The sequence below is a fragment of the Pezoporus flaviventris genome, unplaced genomic scaffold, assembly GCF_033815535.1.
Source record: "Pezoporus flaviventris isolate CSIRO_AGI_PZ_B2104156 unplaced genomic scaffold, CSIRO_AGI_Pfla_v1 ptg000080l, whole genome shotgun sequence".
NCBI classification, from domain to species: domain Eukaryota; kingdom Metazoa; phylum Chordata; class Aves; order Psittaciformes; family Psittacidae; genus Pezoporus; species Pezoporus flaviventris.
The window spans coordinates 1,241,010-1,266,830 of record NW_026892628.1 but is presented as its reverse complement, the minus strand read 5'-3'; the positions used below and the strand labels follow the sequence as shown (position 1 = coordinate 1,266,830).

The window sequence follows — 25,821 nt, the reverse complement described above, 5'->3', positions numbered from 1 at the left end:
GCCAAGCCCTGTCCCGCCGTGACCTCGCTCCGTGAGCCCTCCTCGCCTCCGCTGGAGCAAGGTGAAGAAATGGATGAAAGGGCTTAAAGTGGGCAAAGCCCTGCCCAGAGCCAGACCAAGATGCTCGACGGAGGAGGCGTCTGCTTTGCCAGGAGCTCGTGCTGAGTCACGGCTCGTCAGAGCCAGCGCTGCTGTCAGTGCTGTTGCTGCGCGCTCTGACTCAAGAGCTGTGCTGGTTTGGGGTGGTTGGGTTTTGTCCTTCGTGGGACAAAAAGTCACCACATCATTACCTTTGCCATCTACCTGATAGGGGAAGAATTAGCTTATGAGAAAGAAAGCCGTTGTGAGAAATAGAGATGCCTACTCCATTGTCTTCAGTCCATCTTGCTTTGATGTCAGAGGGCTGTGCAGTGCAGATGCTCGGTACTGACAGTGTGAAACAGTCCCATGTAAATGCCCTTTTCGCGCTTGTCTCGATGGAAACAGTGGAATACTGACAGTAATACACTGCCTGAAGCACCCTGCTTTGCAAACACTGAAACACCATTTTTGCTGAAGGTATATGCAGAACGTGAACACAAAAAAGCTGCTTTTGTAACAGTTACTGTGATCCTTCAGATTCCTTTGTTTGATGATGAAACCTGATTTAGAAGAGGGTATTTGTGATTGTGCTTGGGTCAGAGACTGAGCTGCTGCAGGACACAATTACGAGCATCCAGGCATGCCTTCAGTTCATAATCCCAGAATCATTCCACTTGGAAGGGACCTCTGGACATCATCCAGTCCAATCCCCTGCCAAGGCAGGGCCACCCAGAGCAGGTTACATAGGAACACGTCCAGGCTTGGGAATGGCTCCAGAGAGGGAGACTCCACAATCGCCTTGGGCAGCCTGTTCCAGTGCTCTGCCACCCTCAACACAGTTTAAGGTGCTTTCCAACCCTGACCATTCGATGTTGAGGTGAAACACGCACCGCAGTTTAAACCAGCAGATCCTGATTGTTGCGGGATTTGTGCTAATTTAACTGCTGGGACTCTGTCTTCCAGTGCTTTTCCTAAAATAGGCAGAAGTGCTCACAGGATGTTTGTGTTGTAGCCAGATCACACCTCGGGACTTGTTTGCTGCATTCTCCAGTCTGCTCTGCCCCTCGCCTGCACTCCTGACTCCCTGTTTACTTGCCGGAAGATTTCATAATCCTCCCTCGCTGCTGCTTGTTTTGCTGTTGACCTTGGAACACCGCTGATCTCTTCCACGCTTTTGTCTTCTCTCACTTTTCCTTAGTTTGGGGTGTTTCACTTCCTGCAGCAGTACTTTTGAACCTCCTGGGTGTGCAATCTTGCTGCAGCCCCAAGCCCTGTTCGTACCTCCCTAGTCTGGGATCTGCAGCTGGAGGAGCAGGAGAGGCAGCCCAGACAGTTGCAAGACCCATCTGATGACTCCAGCCCTCCTGGAATCGCCCGCATGAAGAATGCACGCAGAGCTAACGTCGTGTTAACGCAATAGGAGTAGTTCCCGAAAATTGGGTTGTCCTTTCTAGGCAGGAATGCTGCTGGGGGGAAGCGGAAGATGGATCGGGCGGGAGAGCACAGAGCGCTTTGGCAAAGATGCTGAACGATGTCCATGCATGACTCGGCAGAACGCGGGAGGCGTTCTCATTCTGCAGAGTCACGGGTCCATACCAGGAAAGGGAAAGCCTGCCCTGGCCGCTCTCTGCAGGCGGCAGCAGGAGGAGGTCGGTCGTGGCTGAACACCAAAGGCTTGCAGGAAGGAAGCTGAGCTCTACGAGTTATTTCTCTACAGTCAAAGGGCAGAGCGGTGGCAGGAGGATGTGCATGAGATCTCAGTGTCCTGACCGTCCTGTGCTGCTTCCCCAGGCCCAGCTGTAGACGTCACCTCCCTGTCCTTTTCTAATCCCAGTTTCTTTGAAACGTGAAGGTTGGAGAAGGCACGACTTCGCTGCATCCTGCATGTCATCTTCATTTGCACCACACACACTTCACTTCTGCATGGCTTTTCTGCTGAATTCCTCTACCTCGTGAGTTACTTACACAGCCCTGTGAGTCTGCTGAATGCCATCTTGAAGGTTTGGTTTGGCTTTTAAAAAACCCCAAGGTTTTTTAAAACCCCCTTTGTGCCATGCAGCAAAGCCACTGCATCTTTTGTATTGCTGGTCTCCAGTTGGTGATGACATGCTTAGTTAATTATTCTCCAAGGTGACAGAAAGCAGGTTTTAAACTGTGTCCGGACAGAGCTGTCCTGATCCCTGACCGGTGCCAGCAGCCTGGACTCGAAAGTGATGCAGGTCCTGTTTCATGTCTCAGAGCATGGGAGCATGTGGCTGCGGTTCCAGTGCTGACCAAACCTGTGCCATCAGCGGGTCTGGACTTAGAGATGCTGAGGAGCCGTAGGGATGCACAAGATGAGCAGCATCCGGCCGGACTCCCCTTGACATTTCTAAGAGCTCAGCCGCTGCAATTTGTACTTGGAAATGTGGAACACCGAAAGAGGAACTGTGCTGTCAGTGCAGCATGCAGGGAGCCCTGCATCGTGGTCGCTGGGTGAGGGCAGATGAGGAAGTGGAAGCTGCTGCTGCAGATTCTGTTGCTATAAAGCTGCTAAACCTGTCCTCGTGGAGTTCGATGCTGCTCTTTGTGCTTGGGAGGGGCAACGTGCATTGCTTCACCAGGCCAAGCAGGGGCTGGCTGGCTGGCAGATGACAATGATGCTGGAAAGCAGTTGTCAGCAGAGGGGCAGGGGAGGACAGACACCCGCCTGCTTTGGTGCTGTAATGACTCAGGCAAAGTGTTATTTCTGATTTACAAGTGTTGCTTCTGCTTTGCAAAGACTCCTTGAAACCTATAGCTTTCAATGGGCAATAGGCAGGGTGAGAAGAAAACTTCTTTCTCCCCCTTGGCAAGGACTTTTAAGACACTGGTTTGATAATGCCTGCCACACAGCAGGACTCTCCATGCTGTACTTAATGAACCACATTCTTCCTTCAGCCAGGCTGGGGGCCCCTAAGAAGCGCAAGCTGTGGGATGCTGCAGGGACCAGGACACGAGTGCTATGGCAGAAGTTCCCTTAAGTAACTTGCCCTCGACTGATTCATCAGCCTTGTTCCATAAACAGGAAGCTGGGAAAGTACAAGCAGGTGATCTTGCTGCAAACAGAAGTTGGATCTGTTTGGGATTTTCCTCCAGCTGCTCTTATGTAGGTGAACAATTGTTTTGTCAATGAGGACTGAACTTTTTGCAGCAGGGGTGGTCTTTCAGGTTCACGGTCCAGATTTAGAAAGAACTTGACTTTGAGACAGAGTTTTTTTCCCCAGTCCTAATGGTGCCTGAGCTGCTTTGAAATGCTTCAAATTGGAGAGAAAGCTCCTTCCCTAGAGGACCAGCCTGCTTCCCTCTCCCACTTTCCACTGTACCAGCCTTTATTTCAACAGCGTGGCTTCCCATATTGCTCTGACAAACATCTTCCAGGACTGGAGAGGCGGAGATTTCCGAATAACCCTGTTAATTCAGGGAATCCTCCCATGGCAGAGCTGGTAATGCTGTCTGAAGCACCATTTGTTTTCTCCCTCAGCATTTGGAAAGCCAGCGAAGCTGAGTGCTGTTCAGGGACTGGAAGGTTCAGCACGCATTGAATGCTGCTGCCAAGCAAAATAATCCTTAAGAGTGCCGCTGTGGTCTGGAATAAACTCCCTTAATGTCTAAACATAGGCGAGACAGCTCAAGTCTGCTAGGATTTTAGATGGGGCAGACACTCCCCCCTCTCTGCCCTCCAGTAAAGGCAGCAGTTCAGCATCTGCTTTGAAGCTGCTGGTCCTAGGGAGAAGACAGAGAGTCTCTAATTAAAGCTAGCACAGAAGGGCTGCGGTGGGTGTCTGACTGGAGCACTGGGAGCACTCCAGTATCTGACCCCATGTTTGCTTTGGCTCTTTCCTCCTCCCTGCATCATCTCATGTTTGTCAGGTGGTGGGAGGTGGTACTTGGGTCCTCGCTTTCCCTCTCCCACTGTTCCGCACCGTTACTGAATGATCAGGGGCTGAGTCACTGCAGGGCAGAGCAAGGAAGTGACTTTTCCTGACACCTCTGCAGCAGCCCCACAGAGATGATCCTAAAGAGATGACCCCAAAACAATGCCTGACCAAGGGAGTCTGCCTTGGACGGTGTGCCGCAGCCCTGGGTGCTGCTCCACAGTGACAGTAATGGATTGCATTGGTCTCGTAGACAAACTTCTTTCAGCTGCTGCTTTGGAATGTTGAGGAAGGTTGTTTAACCGCCCGCATTCTCCCTGCCATGAGCGATGAGCCATTGGTGCCTCAGTGCTTTCATATCCAGCCACGTCTGTGCCTGTGCCTCGCTGCCTGTCCCCTGCTTCCACCCTGTGCGTTGGCATCTCAGAAACCTCTGTCCCTTGCCTGAGCCCTGGCTTTCCACCCAGCCAGGGACCATCCATCACTTTGACTTCATTTCTTACTCTTTGGAGTATCATCGATTTGCAAAATAATGGATAAAGAGCTTAGGTGTGAGCCTGTACAGTATTGAGTGGTTCTAGTCACTGCTCTGAACCTCTTTGTGCAGAGGAAATCCTGGCACAGGAGTCAGGGCAGAGCAAAGGCAGTGGTGCACCAAGGAGATAAAAAGCAAGGGTGAACATCCAGGGGCTGTGTGTGCTCAGAGCCCAGCATCTGCCTTCCCCCTGCCTCGCTGCAAGCAGGTTACACAGGCTGGAAGATTCCTCTTTGCTTTTCCAGTCACTTGAATGCATCTGGCAGGACTTTCTGCTTAAGAAGTTTCATTCTGAAGCAAGTTTTGGTGGGGTTTTGGTTGGTTGGCTGTTGGTTTTTGGTTGGTTGGCTGTTGTTTTGGTGGGGTTTTGGTTGGTTGGTTTTTTGGTTGATTGGATGGTTTTTGGTTGGTTGGATGGTTTTTGGTTGATTGGCTGTTGTTTTGGTGGGGATTTGGTTGGTTGGATGTTTTTTGGTTGGTTGGCTGTTGTCTTGGTTGGTTGTATGGTGTTTTGTTGATTGGATGTTTTTTTGGTTGATTGGCTGTTGTTTTGGTGGGGATTTGGTTGGTTGGTTTTTGGTTCATTGACTGTTGTTTTGGTGGGGATTTGGTTGGTTGGTTTTTGGTTGATTGGCTGCTGTTTTGGTGGGGATTTGGTTGGTTGGTTGGTTTTTGGTTCGTTGGCTGTTGTTTTGGTGGGGATTTGGTTGGTTGGTTGGTTTTTGGTTCGTTGGCTGTTGTGTTGGTGGGGATTTGGTTGGTTGGTTGTTTTTTGGTTCATTGGCTGTTGTTTTGGTGGGGTTTTGGTTGGTTGGTTGGTTTTTGGTTCATTGGCTGTTGGTGGGGATTTGGTTGGTTGGTTGGTTTTTGGTTCATTGGCTGTTGTTTTGGTGGGGATTTGGTTGGTTGGTTGGTTTTTGGTTCATTGGCTGTTGTTTTGGTGGGGATTTGGTTGGTTGGTTGGTTTTTGGTTCGTTGGCTGTTGTTTTGGTGGGGATTTGCTTTTTTTTTTGTTTTTGGTTGTGGGCTTTTTTTTAATTAACTAAAAAAAAAGGAAGCCTGAAAAGAGTCCCCCAGGTCCAAGAGTGCTTATTCAAGGAAAGGAGAACCTGAAGCAAAATCAGGAAGCGTGAAGTTGGTGTCATCAGTTTAGAGCTTGTGGAAGCTTTGCACGTGGCTGGCGCTGAGGACAGCGGTGCCCAGCCCTGTTTGAGGCTGGTGCCCTGTGGCCCAGCGGCTTCGCACCCGGTGTAAACCCCCCCATCTTCCCCCTTGTTGTCCTGCAGTGTTCTCGTGTGCTGGGGCCTGGAGCCAATGGCAGACAATGTCAACAACTAACAACATAGCGCAGGCCCGCAAGCTGGTGGAGCAGCTCCGCATCGAAGCCGGCATCGAGAGGATCAAGGTGAGCCCGTGCGCCGCGCCGCGGCTGGGGTGGCCGGGATGCACCCTCGGGCAAAGGCTCTGGGTTTTCCCCACACGCTTCCATGCTGCTGCAGTGTCTCTGGCTTGGGTTCTGCAGCATTTCCAGGAGAGGTGGTTCAGAGCAGCCCTGTGGAGAAAGGACTTGGGGGTGTTGGTTGATGAGAAACTGCACAAGAGCCGGCTGCAGCGTGCGATCGCAGCCCAGAAACCAACCGTAGCCTGGGCTGCATCCAAAGGAGCGTGAGCAGCAGGTCCAAGGAGGGGATCCTGCCCCTCTATTCTGCTCTCATGAAACCCCCCCCTGCAGCACTGTGTGCAGTGCTGGTATCCTCAGCATAAGAAGGACACGGAGCTGGTGGAGCAAGTCCAGAGGAGGCCACGAGGAGGATCAGAGGTTGGAGCATCTCCTCTAGGAAAACAGGCTGAGAACATTGGGGCTGTTCAGCCTGGAGAGGAGAAGCTGCATGGAGACCTCAGAACAGCTTCCAGTGTCTGAAGAGGGCTACAAGGATGCTGGAGAGGGGCTCTGCATCAGGGACTGCAGTGATAGGACATGGGGTGATGGCTTCAGACTGAAATAGGGGAAGTTCAGGTTTGGTATAAGGAAGAAGTTCTTTACTGTGAGGGTGCTGAGGCGCTGGCACAGGGTGCCCAGGGAAGCTGTGGCTGCCCCATCCCTGGTGGTGTTCAAGGTCAGGTTGGACAGAGCCTTGGGAGACATGGTTTAGTGTGAGGCATCCCTGCCCATGGCAGGGGGTTGGAACTGGACAATCTTAAGGTCCTTTCCAACCCAAACCATTCCGTGTTTCTGTGAGACCCTTTCCTACAGGCACTGGTAAGCTTGCAGCCTGGGCAGCTTCTCCCAGGTTTTAGAGGTGATCACAGAATCCAAAAGCCAAGCAGCCACTCTCATTAGGTTCCTGGGGCTGAGCTGGCCACATGCAACCTGTGAAGCCACTGAAACTGCAGGGGATGGACCCAGCAAAGCTCTGCTGGCATGCTCACATACATTCCAGTCTTCTTGCCCCATCTTTTTGCAGGATGGCCTCACTGTCCATATGCAGCTTCTCTCAGAACATTGCTGCTTGCCCAGTTATTTCTCCACTGCTGCTATTCCCAGTTCTTGTGAGTGCAGATGGTGACATGCCTTCACTCTGGTTTGAGGCACGTTTGCGGTACAACTAGGGAGTTAATTTTGTGCTGCAGTTGTCCAGGGCAGCAAACCAGAGTCTGTGCTCAGCTGCGTGCTGGCTCACACAGAAACAAAGCTCCCTTTGGCCCTGGGAAGCTGGAGCAAGTAACGTGCTCACAGCCACAGCGTCCCCTGAGAGTGTCCTGCTGCTGGCATCAGGGCTCTGCCAGCCTCGGTGGCCTGGTGGCTCGGGCAGGCTGCAGTCAGAAACTCCCTGGGAGGAAGGGAAGGATGGAACATGTTCATGGAAAGTCACTTGTCACGCAAGGGAAACCCTCGTGCGTGGTGATGAAAGGCACAGTGAAACCAGCACCGTAAAATACACGGGTGTTAAATCCACCTGAGAGTTTTTAATGTAGTTTGAATATTTTCTTTGACTTTCAGTCCCTGCTAAGTCTGTAGCAGCATCTGGTTCTGATGTGCCAGAGGAGCTGCTACTGCTTTGTGTGTGTATATATATACATATATATATATATATATTGAGGCATGAGGTTTTGTAGCTGTTTTTAGGGCCACCACTTTCCAGACTCCAGTGATGCACCCCTCAGCAAGGCCAATTTAGGGAAGAAAAACTAAATTACAGGTCTTCCCCCAGCACAGACATTGTTGACTCTGCCTAAGAATTACCCTGTCTCAGCTCCAGGATCCCAAATGGTGCACGCCAGGGAGGATGGAGGGTGTGTGTATACTTACCAGCCTTTGTAGCTGCGACTCTCTTAAATGCTTGGCTGGGAAGGAGCGGTGGTGAGACCGCAACATGCTGCTATTTAGGCTGAGTGGAGAAGATGTGCTATCTGGGTGAGCTGTGATCTGCAAACCCCAGCTCTCGGGTGAATGTGCCAAGTCAGGCAGCTCCTAAGTGCAGTGTCAAATGAGTGTTTGCTCCTCCAGCTCCTGCTCTCCACACCTCGCAGCTGAGGTTGGCGTCACTGCGCTTCGGAGATGAGGGGAAGGGGCTGCCCCAGCAGCAATTAGGAGCAATTACTGTTTTATGTAATGGATTTAAGGTAGAGCCTTGTCTCTGCCGAGTGGTTTTGCTGTTGGATCCCAGTGTGTGCGCTAAGCATGTTGAAGTGCAGGCCAGCAGCAGTTTGGGATCATTAGAGGTGTTCATTACTGGTTAGGACTTCAGTAGTTAATGTTGCAGTAGTACCTGGAGAGTCCCCACAAAAGCACCTTGTCTGATGCAGTCTCTGGACCTGCCATTCCAGGAAACACCAAAAAAAGGAGGAGGGTTCCTACCCTGTGGTGTGGAAGCACAGCTTAAATGTTTTTTTTGCCCAAGCACCTTTCCTCCTCCTCTCTTTGCCCTCTCGGTTGCTGCTGAAGGGTTTAAGGATGACAACACGCATCTGCAAGGTCCTGCTGGCTGTGTGCTGCAGCATCCTCGGCAAGGCTGCAGAGCACAGTGACCCTTGGATAGTGCTGCAGCGAGGGGAGCAGAGCTGAGGGAGCAGGAGGTGGCGTGTAGGTGCTCTAGATTTAGGAGCCCCTTATCAAGGCTTAGCTCAGCTGAGAGGGACAAGTCGTCCTGGAGCCGTGGAGATCCTCGGAAGGGAGCCGCTGCCATAAGGCTCTGCAGCTGTAATAGGTCACATCTGGATCTTCCAGATGTGGTCTGGTCGTGTCTGTGTTTTGGGTTTGCCATACTTTTGACCTGCTATTAAGTTAATGAAAATCAAAGGGGGCTGATGCTGGTCTCCAGCTGCCAGCACCTCCCTGCCTGAGCTCTCCCCATGCCTCCCGCCTTCCTCGCTGCCCCACCACCACGGCCCCATCTCTGCCGGGCTGCTCTGGGCTCCCACTTCCCAGAAGACACCTTTGAACTAAAATAAGCAGAGCCTTAAGTAATAGTTTCTAACAATTTCAAAACCTCCCTTTTTAACATCAGAGGATGGCTGCTCCGGCAGGCTTTTATTTCTCCTTTTTTATCCCAAAGCCCTTCAAAACCAGACAATAATATCTCCTTTTCAATCTCAGAGCATTTTTCACACCGTCATTGCTTTATTTATATCAGACCTTCCAAACTTTTTCTTTTCTTATGTCCATTTCCCCTCTTCTTTTGCTGCCATCTCCACTTTACAAAAAGCAGAACAGGGGTTCTCTTCCTGCGTGGGCTGCGCTTTGCACCTTCACCTCAATGTTCTCACTAACCTTCTGCCTTTGTGCATCGTTTAGGTCTCGAAAGCATCCTCTGAGCTAATGAATTACTGCGAGCAACACGCCAGGAATGACCCGCTGCTGGTTGGAGTGCCCGCTTCGGAGAATCCTTTTAAGGACAAAAAGCCTTGTATCATCCTATAGCTTTGCTCGCTGCGGCGTGTGGGATCTCTCAGGCAGGGCACTGTTCTCCATCAACTGAAACCAAGATACAAACTTATAACTGTGCCGAGGGGTAAATGCTAAATGTTGGATTCAAATCGAGTTTAAATCTGGGGGGGGTGGGGAGGGGAAGGGGGGGGGTGGGGGGGGTAAAATATTGCAAGTGGTTTTAGGGCCCCGGGTGCCTGCTCCAGGGCAGGAGCTGCTCTGAGAGGGGTCAACGGTGACAAAGAAGAAGGGAAAGAAACAAACCCAAACCCCATGATTGAGGGGGGGTGTGGGGGGGGTATTTTTAACAGAGCCATTTGTAATTGGTACCGGGCTGGTGGAGGCAGTGGGGGTTCTTATTGCATCTGCCAATGCAAGATCTAAGTAGTGGGACCTCCCCATAGGAGCTTTGAACAAAGCTCTGAGTGGGTCTCATCCAATTAGTTTCTAATTAGCACATTGTTGCAAGAATTTGCTCTGTTCCTCGAGGAGGGAGCGAGGGAGAAGAGTCCAGGTGGGAATCATTGTGTGGAAAACCAGAACTAAAAAGGAAAACCACCCAAAACGCCGCTTGGAAAACCCCTGTTGCAAATGGGTAAACTGAGGCTGGAGGGGGGGGAGAGGAGGAGGATGGAGGCCAGGAGGCTCCCTCCTTGTGCCACAGAGCCCTGCTTGGAGGAGGGGATGGTACCACAGGAAAACGCTCTCTAGTGTCACATCCATTGGCCAAGAGCTTCCATGGGCAATGTTAGGAAGCCCAAGGCATGGGAGAGGCCGGGCTTGAGCTGCTCTGGGGGTTTCTCTGTGCTGTTAAACCCTGGTTTTCCCAACCAGGACTGTACCAAGGGTGGGGTGGTGGGGGGGAGCTTTCTGTTGTGCCATATCACATGAAAAGTCTTTTTAAGTTTGCCTTTTGGTGAGTCTTCGTGCAAAACACTACATTGGGCAGATGTACGAGCGTTCCCCGTCTCCCTTTCCCCTTCCAAGAGCGGCAAATGGAATTTGCTCCACAGAACCCAGTTAATTCGGGGAGGTGAGGGTAAGGCTGGGGAAGAAGTAGGCTCTTTTCCCATCCCTTGGAAATCTGGACATGCCGTTTCAACGGGAGCGCTCTGTTCACCGGTGTTAAACGTCGCAGCGCCGGGGAGAGCATGGCACGGAGCAGCCGTGAGGAAGAGGGGACGAGCCGGCGAGCCTTCCTCCTGCTGCCCACCACAGAGCCCTTGATGGCAGCAACAGAGCCCGGCGGCTCCGTGCTGGGGCAGGCGGATGCTCAGGAGGAAATACCAGAGCTCAGGGAAGTCCCACTGTGTTTCCCCCTGGTTGCTGGAGCTGCTGCCCCACAGTAGGCAGAGGCACGGTTCCATTTCCTAACCAGCATGCCCGGGCCCGTTCCCAGTGATGCTGAACACGGACACCCCGTGCCGGGGTCTGAATACAGGCGGTGACGGGTTTCAGTTTGGGGAAGAGAAGGAGAAAAGGAAACAAAACAACAACCTGGTGGGAAACCTTGGGGTTTTTCCCATTCCCTCAGTGCTTTGGGTTTGGTTTGAAATGCCCCGACCTCCCACGGGGATGGAGACCACAGGCGGCTGGTCCCTTCACGGGACAGGGAGTGCTTCCTGGAGGCTCCGGTTCACCCGTTGGTGTTGATCCATGTTCAGCCTTTCCTTCATGATCCAGGTGGAGGGAGGAACCCTCACAGCACGTACTGCACAGTGCTCAGCCTGCTCGGGCTTCCTGGTCCAGGCAGGGTACCGGGAGGCTTTGCTGGCTGCTGTTCAGAGGCTGATGGTGTTCCAGTGCCAGGGGCTGGCTCGAAGGCAGGGACTGGAGCAGAGCCTGCGGTTGCGTGGCTGGTACCCAGGGAGGGCAGGTTGTCATCAGGAAGAAGGGCAGCTTCAGAGGTTCTTCCTCCCCTGACACAGGGGTGGGCTGTGGCTGAGTGCACCCAGCACCTCTCCAGTACCAACCAGCCATGCAGCCAGCTCGGCAGCGTTGGCAGAGGCTGTGGTTAGCAGAGCTGCTTCATTTACCCTTCTTGGTTGCAGGTATCTTTCCATCCCTCTCTTTAAGTACGTGGTCACTTGCCTTTTAAAACCAAGTTGGAACCCCCCCTTAACACACGTTCTGAACACGAACCCAAACGTTGGCACCTCCTGTGTCCGTCTTGCAGCCGCTTTCCTGGGCTCCTTTGCTGATCTGAGTGTTTTACACCTCCTGTTTCCCCCCACCCCGCTGTGCTGGGGGCTCCTGTCCTGCCACCAGCCTTGTGGCAGGTTGCTTGTGATCCCCTGGGTGTCACCCTGTCCCTGTGTGAGCGCTGGGGAGGGGGGGGCAGGTAGAGCAGAGGGAAGTGGATTTAGTTCCCTCTGCAGCCGAGCGTGTCCCCCAAGCCCTACTTGCACCCCGGCCTGACAGCACCCTGAGCATCGCCCGCAGCCCAGGGCAGCAGCCCCGGCACGGCAGCGGGCGATGGCTTTGTGGGTTTGTTGTGTGTGTTTCTGTTCACTCTTTTCCTCCAACAAAAGCTCTCAGAGGCCGCATCCGCAGCGGGGAGCGAGCTCGGGCCTGAGGCGCGCCTGGGTTCTGCCGCAGCAGGGCTTTCTCTTTCTCCATGGGGGAATTCCCTCTGTCCTTAATCTAGTCCAGTTCCAGCCTTATTTTTCTACTCCGGATTGCTGATTCTTCCTCTATGTTAGAGACCTGTGCATGGTGCTATAGCCGGTGACCCAGGCGAGTGCCCGAGCTGCAGGGCGGCACGAAAGCCCTGCGCTCCGTGCGGCAGCGAGCAAGTGGCTGAGGTTACCGCAGGAGCCATACGCCGCTCCTCCGCTTGAGACCCCCCCATCCATCACCGGTGCTGCCCCGGGGGGGGGCTTCCCAGCACCCCCTGCCCTCCACGGGATGGCAGTGGGGCAGCTCAGACCCATGGCGAGGTGGGGTGGGGGGGGGGTTGCTATGGGATGCTGCTGCATCCTTGTCCTCTCACCACGCTCATCCTGGGGTCTTGCCTGAGTCACGCTGGCGGTGGGGGGGTGGCCAGTGAGGGGCAGGTTTAGGTCCAAAGCGCGGCTGGAGACGGGAGCAGGGGACGGGGAGCATCTGCTTGGAGTCCCTTAGGAAGGTGGGGACAGGGCTGGGGGCTCCCAGATGCCGGTGGCCCATGGGGCGGGCAGGGGGCTGCCGGCGGGTGCTGGTGTCTCTCAGTGGGTGGAAAAATCCTCGAGTTCGTGGGTTTTCTGTTTCCTTTCCTTTTCTTTTTGAGGTTTGTTGGGTTTTTTTTTTTTTCCTTGTCTGAGTAAATCACTGCTCATTCCATGGGTGTTTTTGTAGAGCATAAATAGAAGTGCAGATTCCGGTAGCTGCTTGTACTTTGTTCGTGCATTTGCTGGGCATAAAAAGGGGGGGGGGGGGGAAGACAAAAAAAAGACAAAAAAAAAGACACTTTTCAGGACTTTTTAAGTGCTCCAAATGGCAAAGGGGCAGTGGGGACCCCTGAGGAGGCACGGGCAGGCAGTGCCAGCAGCCTCACAAAGGCCTTGGTTTTGGATGTAACCACGTGCCCAAATCTGCCTGACGTTCTCTATAGCGTGTGGCGAAGCTGGTGCCAAAAGAAAGGAGGGAGACTGCGAAGAGGAAGGGAGAAGAGGAAACACCGCTCCTGTTTAATTTGCCTTGTCCTCCCCTGCCTGCCTCCGGGACCATGCCAGTGATGGGAGATGCCTGGCACCCGCATGGCACCGGCTGACGGAGCCTGGAGCCCATTCCCCTTCCTCCGAGTGCTTAAAAAGTCAACTTTAACAGAGTCAAAGTAATGCGTTTCCTTCATTGAACAGAAGCCACGTGTCTGCTCCTTTGCGCTCTTCGTTTCTTCTCTCTGGCCTATTATAATTAGTATTATTATTTGCCAAACTCTGATCTTGTTGCCAAACACAAATCAAGGTTTGTAAAGACTGTACTTAGGAAGTAATCGGTGTCTGTAACGTAGGCTCCTCATAACGTCTGCAGTTTGGGATCTCTTTGATTTTTATTTCTGGTGTGCCATAGCCCAATTCCTTGCACAGTGTTTAATATTTTGTGGACTTGTTGTTAAGAAGTGAAGTTGAGAATACAATAAAAAGGCTCACTTTTCATTTTGCCAGATCTCCTGCCCAGCCTGTGCTGCATCCCGCATCCCTCATCCTGCATCCCTCATCCTGCATCCCGCATCCTGCATCCCGCATCCCGCATCCCGCCCAGCCTGTCCTGCATCAACCTGGCGTGGTTGCTGCTCACGTCCCCATAGTGCTGCCAGCCTGGGGGCACAGCAGGAGCTTTCTCCAGAGCTGGGATCAGTGAAGACCTTCCCACCCCTTTCCTCGGGGTGTCTCAGCCATCTCCTCCTGGCCGAGGACACCTTGCTCGTCCCAGCCGGGTGGGATGGGGCTGAGCAGCATCCCCACCACCCCACTGGGTGTCACAGCCTTGCAGGCTGAGCTGGTGCAGCCCCTTTGGAGCCCCCTTCTCCCACACACCCCATCAGGGGGCTGCTCCCACCAGCCTGATGCTCCCCATCTGCCCCAGCAGCATCGGAGCTGACGTTTATGGGGCCCTCCTGTCCGTGGAGCCGCAGCAAAACCAAAACCAGGTGGAAAGGAGAAGAAAAGGAAGGGGCCTCTGCCTGCCCTGGCTGCAGCCCCGTCTCTGCCCTCAGCTTCCCAGCAGCTCCCATCGCAAAGCAGCACCAGGGTCCGGTGCTGGAGCTGGCTGGCGGCAGCGTTGTGCCACGGGGATGGCTTTCCTGGAAGGCTTTGGCCGTGCAGTAACGCGTGCTGCTGCCATGGGCAGGCTGGAGCCACACTTCCCCTGCGTGCCTGGAATAGTTGGGATGTTTCAGTGTCTGACCCGAAGGGCTGAGCTGGGGCGGGCAGCAGCAGCTTCGGGCTGAGCCGTGCTCCTTGGGCTGTGTCACCCTGCGCAGGGGATGCCCGACTGCAGGGCCGGCTCTCGGAGGGGGGGGGACATGGGACCGGTGCTGATCTTAATGGGAGGCACAGGGATGTCCGTGCCCTGCAGAGCCCGGGGGGATGCAGGGGAGCAGAGGGGATGCGATTCCCAGCAGCATCTCGGGGAGATGCGGCCTTGCTGGGGTTGTTCTCCCCCCCCAGCCAGAGGTTCTGTGTCAGATCCCTGCACCCCCCCCATGTCACGGATCCCCAAACTCAAACACAGGGGCACGCATCGGGGATGCTGCTGGAACCCCACTGCAAAGCGAACCCGAGCCTGGCAGCACATGAAAGGCCCCTGGACCCTCCTGCAGCACGGAGCTGGGGCAAGGGCTATAAATAACACCCTCACACACACCCCCCCCGGGCTGTTTTTAGCTTCTCCACAGCTATAATTAACCCTCCTTTGGAGCCAGGGCTGGGGATGCTGCTGGCACCATGGGCCAGGGCTGCAGGGACATGGCCGGGGTGGCCCTGGGGACAGTGGCGCGTGTCCCACCGGGTCTGGGCATAGCAGCTTCGGGGTGCACTGGGGTGGTTGCATCACTGCAGCCGGGGCATGGCCCTGGGTGGCCCCCAGTATCCCTGGAGCCCCTGCCCCAGCCACAGGGATGCAGGAGCTCGGCCCGCACCCGGCAGCCCAGGGGCTCTGCAGTGTCTCTGGGTGGATGCAGGGGCGGATGGGGACAGAGCCTGGGGACGGGGCCAGCCCGGCTGCCTTCTGCCAGCAGCCACCCAGACCAGACTCATAAATCAGAGGCTGTGGCCTCCGTGTGTGCTGGGCTCAGAGCAGGATCCGGCCCGGCCCTGTCTGGCTGCAGCCACCCCAGAGCCAGGAAGGGGCTCAGTTTGCCCCCCCCCCCCCCCCCCCCATCCAGAACAGCACCAACCCTGAGCCTCCCCTTGCATGCACGTCCCCTCCATGCATGGATGTGCAAGGTCCTGGTGACCCTAGGGAATGTGGTTGCATGTGTGGGCCTCACCCCGGTCACTGGGACCCCTGCACACCCCCTGCACCCACATCATGGATCCAACCCCCCCCATTGGCATCAACCCCAGCCCTGCTTGGGCGAGGGTCAGGGATTTCCTATGGAAAACGGTGGCGTTTGCCAGGATGGAAGGGATGGGGGAGCCCCGGATCACCCAGGGTCTCGTTGCTGCCAGGTGCTGATGCTGCTGGCGTCGGGCTGGCCCTGCCCGGCTCCGCCGCGCTGGGGAGAGGTTTTGTGGCCTCACCCTGCGGTGATGCTGGAGGGGGGGGGGGGAGGTCACAGTATTGGGGTCCCCTCCCTTACCGGCAGAGCCGAGCCAGCCCCGGAGCTCCATTCCCAGCCCGGAGCCCCCCTCACGGTGCTGCGGTGCAGGGGCAGGGTCCGGGCTGGATCAGGGCCCCCCCCCGGGTTGGAAAGCGCAGCTCAGGATCCCCGGCGCCCCCGCACTGAGTCAGACCCGACGGGGACACCGGGGCGAGGGGGGGGCTGCAAGGAGCGAGCTGCGGCTACGCAGGGAGGGGGTCCCACTGCCCGTGGGGTCCCATTGATCCCCCTATTGCCGGGGGTGGGGGGGGGAAGCGTTGTCTCTGGGGTCCGTATGGGGCGGATCGGGGTCTGCGTGCCTGGGGGGGGTCCCCTCCCGCCTGTATCAAGCCCCTGCGGTGCTGCCGTTGTAGGGTCCGGGTCAGGGCCGCCGTCCCGTCCCCCCCTCCCATCCCCTTTCCGGAGCCAGATTTGGGCTCCCACGAGAGCGGCTCCGCTCCTCTGCGGATGGGGCACGGGGGGATCCCGCAGCCGGGTTGGGTGAGGGGGGGGGGGGGTCGGGGGCTGTGACTCACCCCATGCACCAGCAGCTCCCCGGGGGTGCCACAGCCCTGGCACGGACACAGGCACCGGGAGGATGCATTGCCCTGGGGATGCCTGCACCAGGGCGGGGGGGGGGGTCCCATGGCCAGCGCCCGCTGCAGTGCCCCAGGGGGCAGGAGGCACTTGCCCTGTGCTCAGCTTCTCACAGAGCTCAGGGGCTGCCCGTGGGGCTGGTTCTCATGCACAGACCCAGATGCTGTCGCTTATAGGAAGAGCCTCAGGCCCCCATCAGGGCCTCCCCCGGCACACGCTGCATTGTGCGTGCAGAACCCCCCTCCCCATGGACCCAGCTCCAAGCAACGCAGACAGCCCTGGCTTCAGATATTTTATTGCAAATAACTCGGGGTTTTTGTCTTAAATCAGTATAAGAATAAACTCTGGAATAGAATCGACTCCGGGTCTCCAAGTGGTTTAGAGTGCAAAAAGACTCGACACGGATTCCAGCTCCATCGGTACAGACAATAACCGAGCCCTTGGAGAAAGCAGCTCCCCTGCAGTCCTCACCTCTGTCCACTCACAGCTGCCAAACAGAGATCATCGCACGCTCTCCATCTCCTGGCCCGGGGCTCCTCAGCACAGTCCCCCAGCTCCTTGCAGCCAAGCACAACAACTCCTTGGCATGGATGAGCTCCGGCGCGCTCCGGCCAGCGTCCGACCCGGCTGCCGGCACAGCAGGGCTCCGACTGCCTCCATCCCGTGCCCACCGGTGCCGCTCTGCTCCTTCCTCCGCTCCGGGTATAAATGAAAACGAAATCGGTGGCTGTTTGCGTTTGGGGTTATTTTGTGTGGGTTTGGTTGGTTGTAAACTGGCCGTTCCGCCTTTCCTTTTCCTGCCGTTTTACTGTTTTCCCCCCTCCTTTTTCAGGTACAGAGCCGGGCATGGGCCGGGGCCGGCTCAGCGCTCCTGCAGGCACACAAACGGCACCCACTGGTTCCTGTCGCGGCTCTCGGTGCAGTATTTGGCCACCTCCGCCAACCCTTGGCTCTTCCACGCGTCCGTGTGCGGGTTCTGAGGAGCAGAAACACGGAGTCAGCGCCGCCGTCACCCTCACACACAGCCCCCCAAGTCCCCCTCCCACCCTGGGCCTCGCTGCGTGGCCGTGCCGTGCATCACCGCCCCACTCACCGTGACTAAGAGGCAGTGGAGATCACGGGGCTCGGAGCCCGGCTCAGGCTCCCCCAGGATGGCGGCCAGGCGCTGCATGCCCAGGACGCGCAGGATGTGGATGTCGTTGTCGCAGCAGAAGGCCTGGATGAGGGTGAAATGGATTTGCAGGGCGATGTCACCTTCGTCCTCCTCGTCAGTGGCCAGCACGCACAGCACCACGCTGTCAGGGTCCCTGTGGGCACGCGGGGCATTAGAGGGGCAACCAGCTCCGGATGGGGCTGTGATTTCCCCCCCCCACACCCGTGGGTCACCCCCCATCACCTGCAGGGAAGGAACCTGCTGCTGGGGGGGCTCCCCCCCGTGCTGCACCCCCTCGGAAAGCCCCCCCACACACCCACCGGTACTCACACATTCATGAGCTTGGCCGACTCGTAGACACCCACTGTGAGCCGGTCCTGATGCTGCGCTGCCACCAGCACCCGCTCCACGGCCTCGCTCACCGCCTGCATCCTGCGCGGGGAAGGGGAGACGAGACCCGGTGAGCAACAGCGGCAGCGACAACGAACCCCCCCCAGCCCCAGCCCCAGCCCCGCACCGCGGGTCCCGCACGTACCTGCTGCTGTCGCAAGGCACCAGCTCCTCCAGAGTCATGGCGCGATCGTGACGCGAGCCCGTGCGGGGAAGGCAAATCCCGACCGCGGTAAATCCCAGCGCGCTCCCGCGATGCTCCCCCGGTCCCGTCCCGGTCCCGTCCCGCTCCCTCCCGCACCCCGACCCCAACGCGCCGCAACCCAACCCCGGCGCTGCCTTTTATACCCTTCCGCAGCGCGCGGTGGGGGGGCGGCCCCCGCTTCGCCATTGGCTCCCTCCGCAGACGGTGCGGCGGGGATTGGACACCGAGGGCTGGTCCCACGTGGGGGGTTGAGGAGGGGTGCGGGGGAACCCCCGCCCCGGAAGCGTCCGCGGGGTTTGCGGGGAGCGGGGGCCTGAACCGGGGGGGGGGGGGTCCGGGCACGGAGGGGGGGGGGGTGTGAAGCCGGGGGACGCGGGGACGCGCGCCGGGGCTGGAGTGGGGACCGCATTGTGGCGCCCCCTGGCGGGCTGCTTAAAGCAGCGCTGGGGCTTGAATGTAATGGGATGAAAGCAATTAATGGTTAACGGTGATGAAGGAAATAAGGGAGAAATGCGAGATATTTTAATAGATATTTTAAGATCTAAGAAGCATTAATGAAATAAGGAAGAAATGTGAGATATTTTAATAGATATTTTAATATCTAAAAAGCATTAATGAAATAAGGAAGAAATGTGAGATATTTTAATAGATATTTTAATAGCTAAGAAGTATTAATGAAATAAGGAAGAAATGTGAGATATTTTAATGTATATTTTAATATCTAAGAAGTATTAATATGAAATAAGGAAGAAATGTGAGCTATTTTAATGTATATTTTAATATCTAAGAAGTATTAATGAAATAAGGAAGAAATGTGAAATATTTTAATGTATATTTTAATAGCTAAGAAGTATTAATGAAATAAGGAAGAAATATGAGATATTTTAATGTATATTTTAATATCTAAGAAGTATTAATGAAATAAGGAAGAAATATGAGATATTTTAATATATAGTTTAATATCTAAGAAGTATTAATGAAATAAGGAAGAGTAAAGGGAGTAAAAGCAGGCATAGAAAGACAAGCATCGATTCTGAGGGAAATAAAGGGAAAAGAGCAAAGTGACACAGAGGTGCAGCAAGATTAAAAGCAGAGGCACTGAGATAACACCAGGTATTGTTAAAAGGCGGTGAGCTAAAGACAGCGAACAGGATGAAAGCAGAACACGAAAAGCAAGGGTGATTAAAGCAATAATGAGCGATGGTGCATTGGAATGGAGACATACAATGAACATTTTGAAAGCGACAGCATCGCGGGGTGTGTGTGTGTGTGATTTAAAATACAGACGGCAAAGGAGCTAAAACTAGGGATAGTTTTAGGGAATATATAGGGAAGCCAAATGATTAAGAGAGGAAAGAACTGAAAGGCAGAAAGCCAAACAAAGCTCAGACATGGACAGAGGAGGGAATGACCGTTCTTTAATGGCCGGCTCTGCTCGGACTCTGGAGCCTGTCATTAAACGCCTCTGGCTTCTGCAGAAGGACGAGCTGCGCAGCCCGGGCAACGAAGGGAAGGGGCGCGGGAGCGGTGCTGGGACAGGGCCCGGCCGGAGCGGTACCGGGAGCGGGGACAAGGGCGGTGATCCCGCAGCGGCAGAGCCGGGAGCGCCGGCACCGCGGGGGGCGGGCACCCAGGGCACCGGGGCGCGGCGCTGCCGGAAGACCGAGTTCTTTCCCGGGGCATGCCGGGAGATGTAGTCCCTCGGCGACAGGACTGCGGTCGGCCATGTTGTTTCCCGAGGCATGTCGGGAGTTGTAGTCCCTCGGAAAGCCAGTTCCTGTCGGCCATGCTGTTTCCAGAGGCATGCCGGGAGTTGTAGTCCCTCGACAAGTTGGTTTCGGTCGGCCATGTTGTTTCCCGAGGCATGCCGGGAGCTGTAGTCCCTCGGCGCTCAGACTGCCGGGGGGGGGGTGGGGGTGGGGGGGGGTGGGGGGGGGGGCAACGTTTTTTCCCCGAGGCATGCCGGGAGTTGTAGTCCGTCGGGAAGCCCGTTCCGGTCCGCCATGTTGTTTCCCGAGGCATGCCGGGAGTTGTAGTCCCTCGGAAAGCCAGTTCCGGTCGGCCATGTTGTTTCCCGAGGTATGCCGGGAGCTGTAGTCCCTCGGCACCCAGATGCCGGTCAGCCATGTTGTTTCCCGAGGCATGCTGGGAGCTGTAGTCCCTCGACGCTCACATTCCATCCCTTGCTAGGTTTAAAGCTCCCACCAGATTCGGAGTTTTGAGAAGAAAACCGATCAAATGTAGAATTTTTGGTGTGAATCTGGTCAGATTTAGAATTTCGAGTGTGGACCCGGCCAGCCCTTCAGGTGTGATCGGGGGAATGTCCATGAATGAGCCCGTGTGGGTCCCGTATCCCAGGTCAGCTCTGCTGGCCTCGCCTCCCGGCTGTGGCAGCAGGGGCCGGACCCGCTGCGTGCGGTGGTCGCGGATGCCCACATGGCAGAACCCCACGGGCAGTGGTGTTGACCCCACCGCTACAAACACCCCTTCCATTGCAGGATTGGAAGCTGGTGTCTTTGAGACGGGAAAAAGAAAAGAGCAATTTAGCCTTTATCGTTTGGTCGATGAGAAGCTGAACATGAGCCAGCTGCAGTGAGCATTCGCAGCCCAGGATCAACCGTATCCTGGGCTGCATCCAAAGGAGCGTGACCAGCAGGTCCAAGGAGGTGATCCTGCCCCTCTGCTCTGCTCTTGTGAGACCTCACCTGGAGCATTGTGTGCAGTTCTGGTGTCCTCAACATAAAAAGGACATGGAAGTGCTGGAACAAGTGCAGAGGAGGCCATGAGGATGCTCACGGACTGGAGCACCTCCTGTATGGAGCCAGGCTGAGAACATTGGGGCTGTTCAGCCTGGAGAAGAGAAGCTGCGTGGAGACCTCAGAGCAGTTTCCAGTATCTGAAGGGGGGCTATAGGGATGCTGGGGAGGGACTCTTCATTAGGGACTGTAGTGACAGGACAAGGGGTAACGGGTTCAAAGTTAAACAGGGGAAGTTTAGATCGGATATAAGGAAGAAGTTCTTTCCTGTGAGGGTGGTGAGGCACTGGAATGGGTTGCCCAGGGAGCTTGTGAATGCTCCGTCCCTTGCTGTGTTCAAGGCCAGGTTGGACAGAGCCTTGGGTGCCATGGTTTAGTGTGAGATGCCCTGCCCATGGCAGGGGGTTGGAACTGGATGATCTTAAGGTCCTTTCCAACCCTAACTATTCTATGATTCTATGATTCTATGAATTATTCTGGCCAATGATGTTTGTGACAAATGTGTATTTTGAAGAGGTCACTGTATTAAAGCAGTGTCTTGGGTTCAGCAGTAGCAGTCATTTTTCTCCTTCTTAGTAGCTGGTGCAGAAGAGAGAGCAAGCGTGGCTGACTGGGTTTAAACAAATGCGGGGCACGAAGGGTTGAGATAACGCCAGATCTGACCAGAGTGTGTCTAACCGTATTTGTGATACGCATTCATTGTTTTGGATTAAGGGTCACTCGTCACAGTGCTGACTTATTGGCTCTCAAAGTTGTTGCTCTCGACCTCACAGGTTCAGCATGTTGTACCTTACTTACAGTTGGTATTTGCTGTGTTAGTGTTTATTGGCTGGGGGCCTTGGGCTAAGGTTCTTCTTTCATTGTACTTTATGGTAATGACTTGTGATACAATAGACTCATTGATCATGAAACCGATCTGGCTTATGTTCCCAGTGTGGTCACCACCTCTATACCCTGGGAGGTATATAAGAGAAGTGTTTTCTGCACCAGCAGAAGGAGAAAAAGGACTGCTACTTCTGAACCCAGGACGAGCAGACATGAAGCAAACTGCACTGAGTATCGTTAAAGCATTGCTTCTGTCGGAAAAAAAGTGAGAACGCGAAGCGAATCAAGGCTTCTTGTGAAAGAGCCGGGTTTGAGCGCTGAACTCAAACAGGTCCCCGTCTGTGCGCTCCTGTCTGCAGCCCCATCCCGCAGGTTTCGCTGTTGAGACGTGCAGTGATGTCGGGAAGCGAAGCGCAGCCGCTGACCCCCGTGGTCTTTTCCCGTGTGCGCTGCTGTTGCGTTCCGGTAGATGGGGCGTGAGCACAGCGCCAGCGCTGCCTGGGAGGGAGGTGAGGGAAGAGCCGTTTGTGTTCTTCGGAAAACCCGCTTCGAACGCATCCCCGCTTCAGAATTCGCCTTTGCTCTTTCCCAGGCCGGCTGCGGCAGTGAAGGCTGTTAAAGCTTTCTACAGAGAGTATTTTCCTTCATTAAACAGGATGTTTGCAGCTCGGCATTGCGTCCCTGGAGGGCTTATCAAATGGGCGATGGCTTTTTATTCTGGCTACTACCAGGTATGCTCATTCTGCCCAAGCAAACTCGTTACCTTGAACCTTAAAGAAATTTGTACTTGGAGCAAGGCATTTGTGGCCATTCTCTTCCCAGATCTTTGCCTGCAAGTCTAAAGTTTGACATTTCAGTGCGCTTCCTGAGTGAATGCCGTGCCACCAAATGAGGTTTTCATTCTGCTTGTTCCCTGCTTTCCCTGTAGGCATTTCAGCGCTGAGCTCCTCTCTTAAAGCAGAGGTTGAACGTAGTGCTGAAATGGTTTTTGTATGTGAGATATTGGAACGACACAATATTAATGCTTCATCAACTATAATATTTCCCCCTTTATTACTTGAAATAAAGTGGGTTTTCCAGCTTGTGAAGGACCTGGTGCATCACTGCAGACAAGTTTAAAGCTGAATTTTGCTGTCGGCCATGTGTTGGCACTGAGAAATCAGAACTTCAATTGGAAAGACCTGAAAGGGAACTACCAGGGATAGCTTAGCCCTAAAAATACCCACCCCTGCAAGAAGCCTGCTGCGCAATCATGCCGCCCCACGTGCTACCTAACTTCTGACCACTGACGTTTCATGGCTGTTATTTGGGAGGATGAACTGCCAGGAGCGAGACCGAATCCGGTAACCACCTCCTCCCGTTGCGGCGTCTCGCGTGACTGCTGAGCCTCCAGCGCCGCACCAGGTCACCTCTGACCCAGTGGAAGAATGTTACCTCCTGCCCTGGCAAAGCAAAGGGGTGAATGGCCTCGGTGGCCAGCAACCTCCCTGCACACAGGGGCTACTTCATCAATCGGCTTTGCTGTTCTCGAGCTCCTTTAGCAACCGCAGTTATTCAGAAACACTTTGAGGACTGGTGCTGGTAGCATCGAGAATAAATCACTCGAGGCTTTGTGACTTTCATAGGTGGAGGGCCAGGTTTGGTTTGTGACTAATGGCTGGGGGCTGCTTTAGCCCTCAGCTGCATTCCACAGCATGGCGCTCTGATGTGCTGCTCGGCAGGATAACGTTAGGGAGAGAAGCAGCTTTCTGTGAGACTTGCAAACATTGCAAAGGGAGAATTGCTTCACTTTCACAAAAGCTTGGGAAATCCAGAAGGAGAGATGTTTATCAGGCCTAGGGCTGGGCCTCCCTTGGCTTCTTGGCAGGCTACCTAATGCAGACAGCAAGGGAAAATGAAGAAAGAAATCTTTGGGAGTCTTGGGTCACGTCAGGCCGGTGAATGCTCCGCTTCCAAGCCTGGCAGCAATAGAAACTGTGGGTCAGCCTAAGCTTCCCTGGCAAACAGCCTTGTGCCAGAGACTCCTTGTGTTACAATAGTTCCTGTTTCAGTGGTGTCCTGGGTCACAGCTCCATTGGAGTTTTTGGGAGGGCTGTTTACAGTAGCTGGGCTGTCAGGATGCTGGAGTGGCAGAAGAAGAACGCTGCCTACAATGGCTCCTTTGGCTCCTTGGCTTCTTTGGGCTTGTGATCCCCTGGCTTTACTTTGCAAAGCCTCTGTGTCCCTGACTTCATGGGCTGGGAGCAGCTTTCCAAAACCAACAGCTTCTGCCAAAAAGGGGGGATCTTGTCAAAGGGTGGAAAGGATTCGATGGACAGAGCAGGGCTCTGCTCCTGCCTGCTCGAGTCCCCTCCGTTCTCGCTGTCTCTGCTGTCAACTTGACCTGACACCTCAGAATCCAAGAGTGATGATGAATAGTGCGAAGCATGAAAATCGTTCTAACCGTGATAACACAGCAGCCAGGAGCAGAAAATAACCACCAGATCTCTTGTTCCACAGCAGTTCCATGCCACCCCAGAGCCCAACAGCGCAGGGCTGGCCGGGGGCTCTCGTCCTGACCTGTCACATTGCCGAGGCTCGCTCTGTGCTCCCACTGAACAAGAGTGACATTAAAACCCAACGGAGCTGCATCAATCCCAGCTGTCACATGGCATTGCCGTGACATTGCTGGCATCGGCGCTACCTCCTAACAGGAGATGGAAGTGGGAAGCAGCAGCAGGTCGTGAATAATGGATCAGATACGCCTGATTTGTAACATTTACAAAGAAAGGGCGTGTCTCCTAGCTACAGAACAAACTGGTTATCAACACGGGAACGGGGAGCTCGGTGTCCTCTCGAATGCAAAACGTGAGACAAAGCAGCGTGGAGCACAGAGTTACAGCTCATTGAGCATCCCTGCGCTGCCCACGGGGCTGTCCCCTCCAAAATCCCCTCTGGAGAACGCGCATGAGTGTAAAGGGAGGAAAAACAAGAGACAAAGAAAGGGGGGGTGAGCTGTAGGTGAGAACTGGTGTAGCCAGTTGGTTGCCTGGAGCACAACGTGCCCGTGCTGTGCGTGAGAGTGACGCTGCTGTCGCCGCTAACTCGCACACGGCTGCGATAGGGAACACGCGCCTGGCAGCACAGGGCGGGTTGTGCAAACCAGAGGTGGGGTTGGCTTAGGTGTACTGCAGGGAGCTGTAGGGAAGGATGGTGGATGAGGGGGCTGAAGGGCAGACACAGGGCAGAGAATCCCAGACTGGTTCGGGTTGAAGGGACCTTAAAGCTCATCCAGTCCCAACCCCTGCCATGGGGACCCCTTCCACTGGAGCAGCTTGCTCCAAGCCCCTGTGTCCAACCTGGCCTTGAACACTGCCAGGGATGGGGCAGCCACAGCTTCTCTGGGCACCCTGTGCCAGCGCCTCAGCACCCTCCCAGGGAAGAGCTTCTGCCTAAGAGCTCATCTCAGTCTCCCCTCGGGCAGGTTCAAGCCATTCCCCTTGGCCTGTCCCTACATCCCTTGTCCCAAGCCCCTCTCCAGGTTTCCTGCAGCCCCTTCAGGCACTGGAGCTGCTCTCAGGTCTCCCCTTCAGAAGCCTTCTCTTCTCCAGGCTGACCCAGCCCAGCTCTCCCAGCCTGGCTCCAGAGCAGAGCTGCTCCAGCCCTTGCAGCAGCTCCATGGCCTCCTCTGGCCTCACTCCTTCAGCTCCACGTCCCTCTTGTGCTGCTGCCCCAGAGCTGTCTGGCTGTTTCACAGCTGGGCCCTGCCTGCCGGCACAGGTTGGGACCACAGACTGGTGTGTGGTTCTCACAGCAGTGAAGAGATGTCTAGGTGCTTTCGAGTTGAAAAGTGTGATGCTGAATTAGAACACAGGTTTTCTGACAAGGAATGGGAAGCAAGCCCAGGCTGTATCAGTTACACCTCAAATGCAAACTGAACAAAAGCAGAAACTGGGCAAAAAGATAAAATGAGGCTGCAGTTGGCTGTGCAGAGCTGTGACGTCCTTTGCATCCTTCAGCTCCTTTGGACTGCATGTGGCAGAGAGATGCCCTCTGCCATTTTCACCTTGGGCAAAGGTTGCATTTGCTAATGGGACCGTAGAATTCTCCAGAAGGATCTGACAGTGTTTCCTGTTTCAACAGTAAAAAACGGGTTTTAGCACGTAAAGTGACCGGATCCTCATCCTCTGAGCT

The 25,821-nt window shown here is 54.9% G+C and overlaps 3 protein-coding genes across 8 annotated transcripts in view; 1 reads left to right on the top strand and 2 right to left on the bottom strand.

Annotated features, from left to right (window-relative positions):
• The window catches only part of GNG7 (G protein subunit gamma 7), a 65,414-nt gene extending 55,897 nt beyond the window's left edge, over positions 1 to 9,517 (top strand). For all 6 annotated transcript variants that reach the window (XM_061474823.1, XM_061474827.1, XM_061474822.1 and 3 more), the window contains 2 exons: positions 5,799 to 5,917; positions 9,308 to 9,517. In XM_061474823.1, the coding sequence (XP_061330807.1) occupies positions 5,837 to 5,917; positions 9,308 to 9,433 (207 nt within the window). In that variant the 5' untranslated portion in view covers positions 5,799 to 5,836 and the 3' untranslated portion in view covers positions 9,434 to 9,517. The remainder of the gene's footprint in view (positions 1 to 5,798; positions 5,918 to 9,307) is intronic.
• THOP1 (thimet oligopeptidase 1) overlaps positions 1 to 25,821 on the bottom strand; it is a 330,628-nt gene that overhangs the window by 91,020 nt on the left and 213,787 nt on the right. The gene's annotated exons all lie outside the window — the stretch shown is intronic.
• Positions 17,101 to 18,069, bottom strand: GADD45B (growth arrest and DNA damage inducible beta). Its single transcript, XM_061474582.1, has 4 exons — positions 18,008 to 18,069; positions 17,803 to 17,904; positions 17,413 to 17,626; positions 17,101 to 17,295 (listed from the first exon to the last, which is right to left on the bottom strand). The coding sequence occupies exons 1-4, from the start codon at positions 18,043 to 18,045 to the stop codon at positions 17,182 to 17,184; spliced, it is 468 nt and encodes a 155-aa protein (XP_061330566.1). The 5' UTR covers positions 18,046 to 18,069; the 3' UTR covers positions 17,101 to 17,181.